Raw genomic sequence first — 13,107 nt, 5'->3', positions numbered from 1 at the left:
GGAGTCAGAGGAGCGGAAAGATGTGGCACAAGAAGTCTCAAGGTCTTTTCCGCGATGCATATGGTGAGGACTCCTCCAGAGGCAGAGGGGGGGTTCCAATAATGGAAGATGTCCTTTTTGAGGTAGAGGGGGTTCCCGGAACCAGGGCTGTAGAGATTCCTTCTCTGGTAGACTGTATCAGCTCTCCTGAGGCGCTGCCCGATTGCTTTCCTCTGGAAGCAGTTGGGGCACATTTTTCTCTGCACCAAGCTGCCTGGCTCTCCATTACAAATGATCAGTGGGTGCAGAGAATCATTACCAGAGGCTACCATATTCCCCTAATAACTTATCCAAGACCTCCGAAATCCATTCCTGATGTTCCACCCGGTCAAAGGGAGGAGGCAGCTTTGGAAATACGAAACCTATGTCAAAAATGAGCCATCTAACAAGTTCCCCCAGATCAGTGCGGATCAGGGTTCTACTCAAGATTCTTTTTGGTGCCAAGGAAAACAGGGGACTGGAAGCCCATTCTGGATCTCAGCCAACTAAACACATCGGTAGTTCAGACCAAATTCCGCATGGTCACGATTCAAACCATCCTTCCCTTTCTACAGGAGGGTGTGTGGATGTGCTTATTAGATCTGTGAGATGCATATTACCATATCAAGATGGACAAGCGCTCCAGGAGCCTCCTTCGCTTCTGGTTGGGAGCCAATCACTACCAATTTAGAGCCCTGCCTTTCAGTCTCTCGATGGCCCCCAGTGTTCACGAAATGCCTTGCAGTGGTAACGACTCATCTGAGACTTCAGGGACTCCAGGTGTTGCCATACCTAGATGATTGGCTCCTCTCCGCCCCCACCAACCGTCTTCTGGTCAGGGCCCTCCGCTACACACTGGCTCTAGTAGAGTCACTAGGCATCACCATACATTGGGAGAAGTCAAACCTTCAACCATCACAACTGGAATTCATAGGGGCAATATTCAACACCCATTCAGGCCTGATCTCACTTCCTCTCCACAGGCTTCAGAGACTAAGGGCACAAGTTCAAGTGATCTTCTGTCAAAGAAAAGTGTCTGCAAGGGAAGTCCTCCAAGCTTTGGGATCTATGGCTGCAGCCATCCCCATAGTTCCCTTAGCCAGACTACACATGAGATTACTACAATGGCTCCTCAGGCCCAGTGGATACCCAGTCTTCACCCCCTGAACTCGCAGATTCTCATCACCAACATTTGCAAACAAGATGATCTCTGGTGTATGAGTACAGATGAAAATCTTTGGTGTCACCCCTTGCAGGTTCCACAGCCCAGTGCCACGGTGACCACAAATGCTTCCCTGATGAGGTGGGGGGGGCCACTTTCAGGGAAAGCCAGTCCAAGGCACATGGTCCGATGTAGAGGACAATTTGCATATCAGTGTCCTGGAGTTAAGAGCGGTGCTATTGGCATTGCAAGCTTTTCATCCGCTCCTTCTGTCCGGAACGATTGCTGTCAAGTCGGACATGTTCGTGGTCTAGTACATAAACAGGGAGGGACCAAATCTTACCCCCTATGTCGCGAAGCCATGGGAATCTGGCAGTAGGTGATGGCTTCCAACCACTTTATCCTGGGGAGCTCCAACGTGATTGCGGACAGGCTGAGCAGATGCATTCTTCATCCTCATGAATGGTCTCTCAACCAAAGTGTGGCGGCTGAAATTTTCAGCCGTTGGGGCCAGCCATGCTGTGACCTTTTCGCTTCCTCTTCAAACACAAAATGCAGCAGCTACTTTGCCCTCTTTCCCCCTCTGGGGGAGTCACTGACAGATGCTTTAATCCACGATTGGCCCACGGATCTCCTTTATGCTTATCCTCCGATTCCCCTTGTTCTAAGGAAAGCTATTTGGTTAAGCAAAGTGATCCTCATTGCCCCGTTCTGGCCTCATCAAGTGTGGTTTCCCTTCCTTCAACCTCATCTGTTACAACCTCCTTGGATCCTAGACACTCGTCAGGACCTCATATCTCACCCACAAGGGCTGACTCCCCTGAATCTGTCCACTCTCAAGCTGACAGCTTGGTTTCTCCACTTCCGTTAGTTGCCAGGCAGGAAACCCTCTCCTCACCCGTCCATGATATTATCTTGGCCTCTCATAAACCGTCCACCAGGAAACTTTACAGGGACAAATGGAAAAGATTCTGTATTTGGTCATGTAATCAGAAGCTAGACCCATTCTCAGCCCCTGTAGCCACTATTCTTCATTATCTGCCTGAACTGTTCGACAAGGGGGCCTCGGCTTCCACCATTCGAGTCCATCTAGCAGCCGTTTCCAACTTCCATAACGGGTCTGATGGAGTGCCACTTATTTTCTCTTGCCTTTGCAAGACCTTCCTCAAAGGTATTTTCCACAGCAGGCCTCCCATTAGACAGCCGGTGGAGGCATGGAATCTGTCCTGGGTTCTGCAGTGTCTCTCTCTGCCCCCTTTGGAGCCTGCTGCGACATGTGATCTAAAATTCCTGTCATGGAAATCCTTATTTCTGGTGGCTATAACATGAGCCAGAAGAATTTCTGAATTACAAGCATTATGTATCAAGAGCCCTTATCTGATCTTTCATAAGGGCAGATTATCACTTTGTACTAACCCATCCTTTCTCCCCAAAGTGGTTTCTGATATTTCGATTAACCAGTCCATTGAACTCCCCGTGTTCTTCCCAAATTACAAGGGAGAATACTGCCTGCATTCCTTGGATGTTCATAGACAATTACGTTTCTATCTGGACAGAACTAAATCCTTCCACAAGTCTGACCAGCTTTTCATTTCCTTTGCGAGTCCTAGAATGGGAGGCCCAGTATCAAAAGTTACTTTGTCTGAATGGCTCAAGGATTGCATTGCTTTCACATATTCACTTACAGAGGGATCGAAGCCTGGCCAAATCAAAGCTCACTCAACTAGGGCTATTGCAACATCTGTTGCCTCCCACTTTAGGGCCTACATGGATGACATTTGTGCGGCTGCCATTTGGGCTAAGCCCCACACTTTTATCAAGTATTACAAATTGGATCTGATCTCCAGGGGAAGAGTGGCCTTTGGTTCAATGGTTCTCGGGAATGTTCTTCCATAAGGGCCACTCAGTTTCTTCAAGTAGCTGGGGACTCGGTCCCGTCAGTGATGAGTAGGAAGAAGATTAACAACTTCAGATAAAGAAGTTATGTGTTACCATAACGTTCCGTCTGAGTTGTTGATCTTCTTCCAGTCATCACACCCTCCCACCGACCCCCTCCTAAGGTTCCTGGTGGATCTTCTGGATCTTTGTGGTGTATTAGGGTTTCTGCGCAGAGATGGCCTCTAACTTATTCTTCTATATGTTGCATGCAAACTCGATCTGAGGTAACTGAACAAAGGGCATTGTGGGTAGCAGCTTAGCTCAAGAGTTTTTTGGTGCAGGCAAGCTAGGTATAAGGCGACTCTGTTCCGAGGGCTCAAAACTGAACCCAGCAGTGATGACTGGAAGAAGATCAACAACTCAGATGGAAGGTTTTGGTAAGACATAACTTCTTTTTCCACAACATTGCTCTCCAAATACAAAATTAATGAAGACAAAACAAAGGCTATAGCTGTAAACTCTGAAGACAAAACAAAGGCTATAGCTGTAAACTCTGTACCCACACATGAATTGGTTCAACGATACCCATATTTATGGGTACATAAAATTCTGTCATGGCAACTAAGGATATGTGGGAAGAGACTAAACAAAAGATAATACAAAAACTGGAAACTTGTGTTTATGTATAGCAAGATGTGAGCAGTGTAAATATTTTGAGTCCCTTTAGTTTTATATACAGGTCAAGCATATTTTTTATCAACCAGAGGAGAAGTTGTGGATAGTATTGAATAAAGAGCTGAACAATTCTATCTGAGGAGAAGAGAGCAAGGGTCAAATTGGGTAAGCTGATCCTTCCAATATTACAAGGTGGTTTAGGATTACCTGATTTGAAGGGATATTTTTAGAGCTACACATTAATGCTCAGATACATATCGCAAGTAGAAAGCTTTAATTCAGAAGTGGAAAGGAATGATGGTGAAGCGGGGGGGGGGGTTCAAGAAATAAGGGGAGAGTGAGATTTTGGATGCAGATCCTTAAGGAGAATAACAGCTGTGCAGCATATTATATTAATAAAGTATCAGAAAGTATTCTAAAAACTAAGCCACCATGAGAATGGAGAAAGGAGATCTTGTCAATAGGGATGACTGCAATAAGGGGTACAGAGAATAGGCAAGAGGGGGCTGGGATTTGGAGAAAACAAGCAAAGTAACCAAGGTATTAGGACCAAATGTCTAGAGAGGGAAAATAATAGCATGGGAAGAGGCTCTGAAGACATTTGGACTGCAGGCTACAGACTACCTTTCTTATCAGGAATTGATATCAAAGTGTACTTAGGAAATCCTAAGTGAAAAACTGCTTTTGTAGAGTCTTTCATTGAATCTTAAAAAAGGGATAATTAGTAGAGCGTATAAAATATTGCACGATAACTATAGGAATCCATCAGAAGAGGTTAGAAAATATAGGGAAGAGAGATTGTATAAGCAATTCACAAGGAAACAATAGGAGGACGTGTATTGCTACCAAATATGCAACAAAGTCTAGAAGATTTAGGTTTTCCCTGAAAGTGTTTTTGTAGGTGTTTTTCCCCTTTGCAGACTTCAAAAGAATTTTTCCTCAGACAGATGGCACATGTTGGAGGTGTGATAAGGAAGAAAATTAACTGTGAACATATGTTTTGTGAGTAGAATAAGTTGGCAGATTTAAAACATTTCCTACAGAGTGCTCTTTCAGAAAAAACAATTACTAGAAAACGGAGATAAAGTAATTGTATTTGACGTACTGATTGTTGTAACAGAGAGAAATCCTTTACAAAATCTAGTAATCTAGCCTTTGGCCATCACATATGTACAGTAGTGAGGAAATCATTGTGTGTTGTGGAATTTAAAAACAAAGGTATGTCATCCAAGTCCAAGGAAGTCATGGTTCCACCACTGTGTTCGGCATTCATCAGGCCTGTCACTGAGTATAATGCCCACTTTGGTATGTAGCTAACCAGGCATATCCAACAATTGGGACATCCACAGAGGTTCCTCACTAGACGAATACAGGACATAAGTAAAATGTCCTATGCAAACCGCCTCAAGGCCTTGTATTCTGTCTGCTACAGACTTTTGAGGGGAGATCTATTCCTGGCATACAGGGCATTGTCATACCCCACTCTGATGGACCTCCTGCATATCCACAAAACAAACAGCACCAGAATTACCCATTCTTACTTACCTGTGATGTAAAGAGGACCTGCTGGAGAGACAGGTATGTACCCCAGAGACTACCCTGTGTATGGAACAGGCTCCCCATCCATGTGAATCAGAGTTCCTCTCTAACCCAATTCCAACTTGGACAGTTGGATGGGAACAGGAAATTCATTCCTGGTTTGGCACTTATGTCTCTGATGCAAACAGGCAACCTGTAAATGGTTCATCTCCCAGGCCCCTGCTTGTAGATGTTTCCCTGCTTCCACTTATCAAGGGTATCAGAATTTGTCAGAGTTGGAATGCATGGTTAGGCTTAAAGAAACCCTTGTGGTTGTTAGTCTAGTAAACACCTACACCTATGAAACTATAAAAGGGTAAGAGCAAATTAAGTAGAAAAAAATGGAGTGTGTGGAAACAATACACGCAAAATGTTTTTGGAGGAGGAGTGAGGTTTAAGGGAAATCCGGAATTGAGCAATTTTTGTAATGTTGGATTGATAACTGTTTAAAAGAATGTATGTGTGATGTATAATATTTGTAAGTATGAACATGTTAACATGGTTTTATTTTCTTTTATATAAATGTATGTTTGCCTGTGATTTAAGTGATAATTCAATAAACGTGTTAAAAAAACACTGCTGTCCAAAAGCTGCCATCTTCAGATCTGCTTACTTGTGCTTTTACTTTTTTCAGCTTCTGTTGCCACCATTGCCTATCCTGCAGATGAAAAGGCCTACTACCCTTCCCAACAATGTCATTGATTCAGGAGACCAATGTTTCCCCATCCCCTACCTAGAAAAGTTATGTAGCCTACTGCTAACTAAATTTTTAAATAATTATGTACCTTTAAAATCATACTGCTGGACAACAGAAATGAAAAGCTACTGTGGTTGCTGCATCCGTTCTGCTGTGATTTGCTGATGGAAAGATTGAAGAACAAGTGTCAGTAATGATATGAAAACCAGTACTGAAAACGCAGTTTAAGAAAAACTGAGTTTTAAAAGGCTGCTAACATGGTCCCAAGTGCCATCACAATTCCTACTGCAAGACGGTAGTAGCATTGAGTTTCATTTAACGAGTTGAGTAACTTTCAAAACTGTAGCATTGTTTTGTCTTTCAGGAAAGTTTGAAAGGACCCGCTAGATACAGGCATTGCACAGTATTTGCAGATGATTAATAACTCTGATCTGTTAGATGAGCCAGACTAATTTGGTGCTCTTTACTGTAATCTCTAGTTTACACTGTTGTGTGAGATTGAAAGAATAGGCAATCTTGGGATATTGTTTGCATTCACTAATACAAGTGTTTTTGCTAATCTTTTACAGTACTACAGGGCTTGTGCCATGTTCAACAACACCTACCACCTTTGGGGACCTAAGAGCTGCAAATGGGCAGGGACAGCAAAGGCGCCGCATCCCATCAATCCAACCCCCTTCAGGACTCCAGGAGTGGCTCAGAATATTTCAGGTGATGTGCAGTAAACTGCAAAACTAAATGAGAGCCTGCTTAAGTAAAGTAAAATGTATAAGTGGCAGTGGCCATAAGTTTGATGGGTAAAATTGCATGTCATATATGAAGGTACACGTGATAGAGGACTTGCATGTTCATCTGCATAATTGCAAGTAATAACACAGCTGGTAAGTGGTTCATCTTCAGTAATCTGCAGGACTATGTCACTGGCTGGTAAGTGGTTCATCTTCAGTAACATACAAGACTACATGTCATTAGCATTAAGACTGCTTGGCACGTACAGTTCCTTCCATCACTCCTGTGATGCTGCTCAGCTCCCATCTTTCCAGTTGTTTGTTGTAGGGATACAATTTGGTTTTGAAAAGATCACTTCTTTAGAGTCAGCTGTGAATTTCATTATTTTCTACATATTTTATCCATTCACTGATTTCCATTACTGTCTAATTGCAGTCAGCTTTGATGATGTAGAGAGATAAAGCCATGACTACGAATCAGGTGACCACAGTTTGAATAGCTGCTCTTGCACCTGTTGGAGCTAGCACGCATGGAGGAAGGAGTAAATGTGGCTTTGCTAGCTCACCTTTGGGGAGGGGGGATGTGGAGAATATCTGAACACTCATTCCCACAGTAGAATCCCTGATGGAAATTGGAGATCATGTGGTAGCTCTGTCTATGGGGAGGAAGACAAATTAAAGGGGTTAAGTCACCCTCAGAAGTGAACAACATGGCTTTGCTCATACACCCATTTATCCCTGGAGCAGTATGGAAATGCTCAGGGGGTTAGGGACCTAGAGTGCAAAAATTAAATTAACCCTGATGCCTCCCTTAATGATGGCCCCTTTCATATTGATACTGATCTTCCAGTGGTGTGAAAACAAATGGACCAATTGGTTAGGACATAGCTGATCCGTCAGGCAAAGGAAACAAAATAACTGGAAAAAAGCATTGCTATATTCATTCAGGTAATCATTTTCACTACCCCTTTCCTTCTCTTCTTTTGATGCTTTTTTCTCAACGTTTCCCTCCCTTTGATGCCAGAGTGTGGCCCTTAAAGCCCGGTCCCTTATTGCACTTCACAAAATCAAAGCAAGTGTGCTTGTGGTGGGAACGTCATATTCCGTGGCAGTCACTCTGTCTGCATGTTCCATCGCATAGAGTAGCATAATGTTACTTGCTTTCCTGTTTTTCTGAGAATTCAGCAGAATGACCATCAAAGAGCATAGCAGAAAGTTACCCATTTTGACGCGGGTGCTGAGCTGGGGCCTTCTCATCCTTCTTGGCCCTTTGCTTTCAGAGCAGTCCTTCCAAGAAGGCTCTCATGAGATTAAAACTCACAGCAATTCAACTCATTGATAGTGGCTTTTTTCCAAGAAAGCTTTGGAGTCTTGAGTTTTCAACACAGCAGGATCAGTGTTTTTCACTGAAAGCTGTACAAATAGAGAGCTCTTCTACTTGGCACTTACTCAGCCTGAAGTTCAGCAAGGTAAATAAAAGGCATCAGTGGAGTAATATAACTGTTTGCCCTGACAGAGCTTTCCCCCTTAGTGTCGCCATCAGGAACCAGCAGAATGTTGGACCATGCTGCATAGGAGCTTAACTATGAAATGCTGGTTAGAGCTGTATGGGAGGTTACAGACCAAATATCGCACTTGAGAGAAAAAAACATCAGGATAGCATTGTCATGCTACCCAACTTAACATGGTCTCCCTCCAGATGCTGACATGTTCACCCATATCAGCTTAATCTGTGGCACAGATTAAATTGCTAGATCCCAGACCTCTGTATCCATTGACCTTGCAACTACTATCACCACTCCTTACTTAGTCAGACCAGTGCTAGGACCTTCACAACTCGGGTATTCAATTGCAGTAATCCTCTGCCAATGCAGTAATTAATTCAATATCCCTCTGCTCTCTGGGCCCTGTCTTTCATTTCAGACCATCTGTCTGTGCGCCTGTGTTTTTCCTTGGGCACTAACTGCACCCTCTCCTTCACCATTTTAGATTACTGTGTCCCAGGTCATGTCAGAGGTGACACTAGTAGGAGTGACCATGTAGATAGTGCCAGTGCACTACATTTTGTCTGATACCCAATGCCTGCTAGTTTTGACTTCAGAGCAAGTCCAATGCTCAGTGACAACAGGCCTGTTATGGGTCCCCTCAGTAAGATCTCTTGTGGCCTTCTCATGGTTCAGTGGTCACTTAGAGGCTTTGTTCTTCATGCAAGTTCGAACCATCACCTAAAAGACCTCATAAAAGCTGCTCCAAACCAGACATCTGGAGTCATTGGTGTAATTCCCTAGCACTGACTGTGTGATAAGGAGGATTTCACTCTCCCAATCACCCCAGTGATTGCGAATTCAGAGAATTATTCCAGTTAATACAGAAGAAGTGGGATGACCCACAGGCACCATTCCTTCACTCAGGCCGCAGGAAGTGTGTAAATTTACTTGTAGGACATTGAGTGATCTTACTGGCAACCAAAACAGTCATTCTACGCATGTTCTCAGTAACAGTGTATCTCAACCTCATTTCCTCCTGATGACTCATTCCACAGTAAGGTGCTATGTAACGTCTTCAAAAAACATTTTAATTCCTCCCCAAACTAGTCTCCTTTTTTTCTTCTCTTGCTGTCTTTCCCTCTCCTGTTTCCGCTCACTGCTGCTCTTGTTCTCTATCTGTGATCTCTTCTACTGCAAATTGTAAATATTGTAATTAACGATTCATTTCCATATAACATTCACAGGGGGTTGTAACGTAGTATATTTGCATTTATTTATAAACTGTTCTGTGTTTTATATTGTTGTGCAACAATCGTGATCATTTTTTTTTTTTATTTTCATTCCTAGGCTGAGTATAAAAATGGCCCATAAGAATTAGTAGTCTATCCCAGATCACTCATTTTAAATTTTTAAGATTGTTGAGAACATTCCCCAATGGTGTATCCTTCTGAAATGAATTCTAAGCCATTAGCAATATTAATTATATCTTGTTCCATCATCATTAAAGTGTTTACAACAGTAAGCACCCAGTCAAAAGTATTTGATAACTGATCCACAAGTTGTAGGCATAGAAAACTGCAATGCAGTATTAATTAAAAAAAAATGCTTCTCAAAATCCTGAAACAGCAGAAAACTGATGATGTGCTGTAAAGTCTAATGTTTAAACATAGTGTTTAATTTTATTCAAATAAAGACATTCCCTGCTTTGGTAATTACAACATTTTCCATTCTAACATTACTGCAAGAACAAGCTGTGGGAATGGAATGGATATGAAATAGTAGGGAAGAAATAAACCAAAGCAAGAATAGCGAAAACAGTTTAAAATCCCCAGAAATATTTAACTAGAGCGTAAGAAGGGTCAAGAAGAGTCAAAAATATCTTTCCTAAGGGATTAATTGTAGGTAATACAAATCTACAACAGTTGAAAATTAAAATAATCTGAAAAACATTTATTCTAAAAACATGCACAAAAAACAAAAAAATGTCTGCAGTACTTTTTTTTGTGGAAGACAAAGCACCCCCCATGCAGACAGCAGAGGACACAGTACCCTACACAACCCAAAGTCTTAACCTTAAACCTAAACACAACTTAATGCTGTCCAGAGGATCAGTCTTCAGCCCCTCTCCCTAGTTCCTTGAGAGATTCTGAAGTCACCTGAAAAATCAGTTAGTCCTCTTTCTTTGGTCTTCCAGACATTATATGACCATTCACTAGCCCATCTTTCTTTGGGGATGTGCACCAAGTTGAAATTATCCAAATGCCAACTGTGCTGTACCCTGTGTCAAGGCTAATTTGTGTTCAGTGTGAAGCAGAGCCATGTTCTGTGGAATGTTTTTTGCTCTATTTCATCATCTGCTTTTACTGCTGTCTATATTGTTACTCTATTAACCAGAATGCAGCCTCCTGGTTATGACTGTTACATTAACAAGTGTTGCTTTAATGTAAGATGTTAAAGGATTTGCTCTTTGGTGGGTGAAACAGAATTTCACCAAGTGATGGGATTGTATAAGCATTTTAAGGCATTCTGTAAGAAAAGAGAATTCAGTAGTGAAATCAGGGCAACATAAAGATTTTCACTATGGGGTGGGTATAGATGGAGGTAGTACCAGACATTATTTTAGTTTTTCACAAGAGCAATTTTGTGAACATAGTCAACATTTGCACTTTAAGTGGTAAATAGAAGCTGAATGACAGGTGGTGCCTTGCAAAGCTGAGCAGAATGGTAGTTGGAAATCTGTTTATCTGATGTCTGCTCCTTCTGGGTTCAACCTGTGGGACTTCATAGCCGGCACATACCAATTCTAAAGTCTTTAGCCCACTTGAGTCTGCCTTCCTTACCCATACCTCTCCATTCCTCCATCAACCCCCAGGTCTAGTTTGCCACCATTCATGTCTGCAGCTTGGTCTTTGGCTCTGCTTTACTATTTATTTATTTGTCTGTCTGTCTATTTATTTATTTATTTATTTGACATTAGTTGACCGGGATAGTCCGACTGAGCAAGAGCCCTTTTTCAATGGAGGCCTGGGGAGAAAAGCTCCACAGTACAACTTGGCAAGAAAAATTACACGATTTAAGTAGAATAAAGTAAAGAAAAAAATTCAATAAAACAAATGAATGAGTGTCCAAGAGGCCCCACAGTACAACAAATGAATGTGTGTCCAAGAGGCTCCACAGTACAACAAAGCAAGATAAATCAACAAGATTGAAGTAAAATACAGTAAAAATATACAATAACAATTTGGTGAAAGTTTGTAATAGTATAAGTGCTTTAAGCAGCAACAAAGTGAGTAGTAGGTATATAGAAATTAGGTAATACCTGAACACTGGGAAAAGACGCACTGATATTTCATCAGTAGACTTCTGTGTAATTCATAGTGGTTTGTTAGAGAGTTATTAGTAGGGAAGGGAGGAGTAGAGAGGACAGTGAAAGGAAAAAAGGGATAGGTTCAAGTGGGATGATTACAGTGACAGATCCAGGTGCTGTTGAGGTACTTTTTGAGAGTTTTCTTGAATGCCTGGATATGGGTGCTATTTCTGAGGATCATGGGAAGCTTGTTCCATGAAAGAGCAGGAAAATAGCTGTAGAGATTCTGACCAATATATATTTTTTTAGGTTTGTGAATCTGTAACAGACCTAGGTCTGAGCTTCTGAGGGATCAAGGGGGCTTATAGAGAGAGACAAGTGTGGAGATCCTAGGGCATGAAGCCTTATTCAGGATATAATGGATAACAAGAAGTTCTTGTTTGTTAGTTTTTTTTTCTTAATTTCATTTTTTCTCAATTTGTTTATTATTTTTCTTCTTGAATTCCTTACCAGTGTGAGGCAATTAGTGCTGTCCTAGTAGCGTTAGATATGTTTTGTTAGGTAGATATATAGTTTTATCATCTGTTTCCCTTCCCACCCTTTTTCCAGTTGTTGTTTTGTAGAGTTTGTGTTTTTGGTTGTTCTGTTAGGATGGACAAGGGTTTCAAAAAGTGTGACTTATGCTGGCCCAAATTGCCCTCCCAGGACAAACACCTAAAATGCGTTTATTGTTTGGGTCCAGGGCATTTTGATTCAGGATGCTTTGTCTGTGAGGGCATTGGCTTATGAGCCATCAACAAGAATAGGACCAAACTCATTTTGAAAGGGCTTCTACCATCTGGTTCCTCTGCTTCTGCTAATTTTTACAGAGCAGCTGCCCTTTTGGCTCCTAAGACTAGGTCTGAGACGTCCCATCTGTGAGACTGCAAGCAGGCTAAATGGGAAGCGTAAGCTGTTGTCTTCAACCTCTGCCTCTGGGCCTGCTCCCTTGGGTTTGCCAGATCGGAAGGTCCCTAGACTTTTGGCTGCACCGGCGCTGATGTCTGCTCTGATGCCTGGGAGCTGATCATGTTTGCCACCCAAATCAGGCAAGGTTCTGACCCCCCTTCCTGGCGAAAGTGGCAACTTCAGATAGGGTGGCTTCTCTCTTTCCCCCAGCATTCCTCCTCTTTGGTCTCCAGAGTCTTTCCTGGCTCCCCCCTAGTTTTGGGCCTCTGTGGCTGTGATATGTCATGTGGGATCGTTCTCTCATAGACTCGTCAAACCATCCTGTGTAGCTTCTCCTGTACGGTCATAGAGATCGGTAGACAATATTAAAACTACTGACCTGGAGCAGTTGATGAGGTCCTATTTGCAGGCACAGATGCAATGAGGCCTTATCCCTTTAGGTTCTGTGCCAGGACCCTTGGCTCCATACTTTTAGTTTCCTCCCTGGGCCCTTTTGTAGCCGAGGTCTTTGGGGCCGGATGAGTTTCCATCCTCTGGATTGAATCCGATGGCTTGGCTGTCATCGGCTCCATCCTGTTCCTTGGTGGCCTCAACCTCATCTTGGTTGGGGCCGGCAGCACCTTAGAGCT

At 42.6% G+C, this 13,107-nt stretch overlaps 1 protein-coding gene across 4 annotated transcripts in view; it reads left to right on the top strand.

Annotated features, from left to right (window-relative positions):
• FBXW7 (F-box and WD repeat domain containing 7) overlaps positions 1 to 13,107 on the top strand; it is a 1,850,919-nt gene that overhangs the window by 1,616,143 nt on the left and 221,669 nt on the right. For all 4 annotated transcript variants that reach the window (XM_044062041.1, XM_044062042.1, XM_044062043.1 and 1 more), the window contains one exon: positions 6,578 to 6,719. In XM_044062041.1, the coding sequence (XP_043917976.1) occupies positions 6,578 to 6,719 (142 nt within the window). The remainder of the gene's footprint in view (positions 1 to 6,577; positions 6,720 to 13,107) is intronic.

The sequence above is a fragment of the Protopterus annectens genome, chromosome 2.part1, assembly GCF_019279795.1.
Source record: "Protopterus annectens isolate FY-2018-M chromosome 2.part1, PAN1.0, whole genome shotgun sequence".
NCBI classification, from domain to species: domain Eukaryota; kingdom Metazoa; phylum Chordata; order Ceratodontiformes; family Protopteridae; genus Protopterus; species Protopterus annectens.
This window is presented reverse-complemented; position numbering and strand designations above follow the sequence as displayed.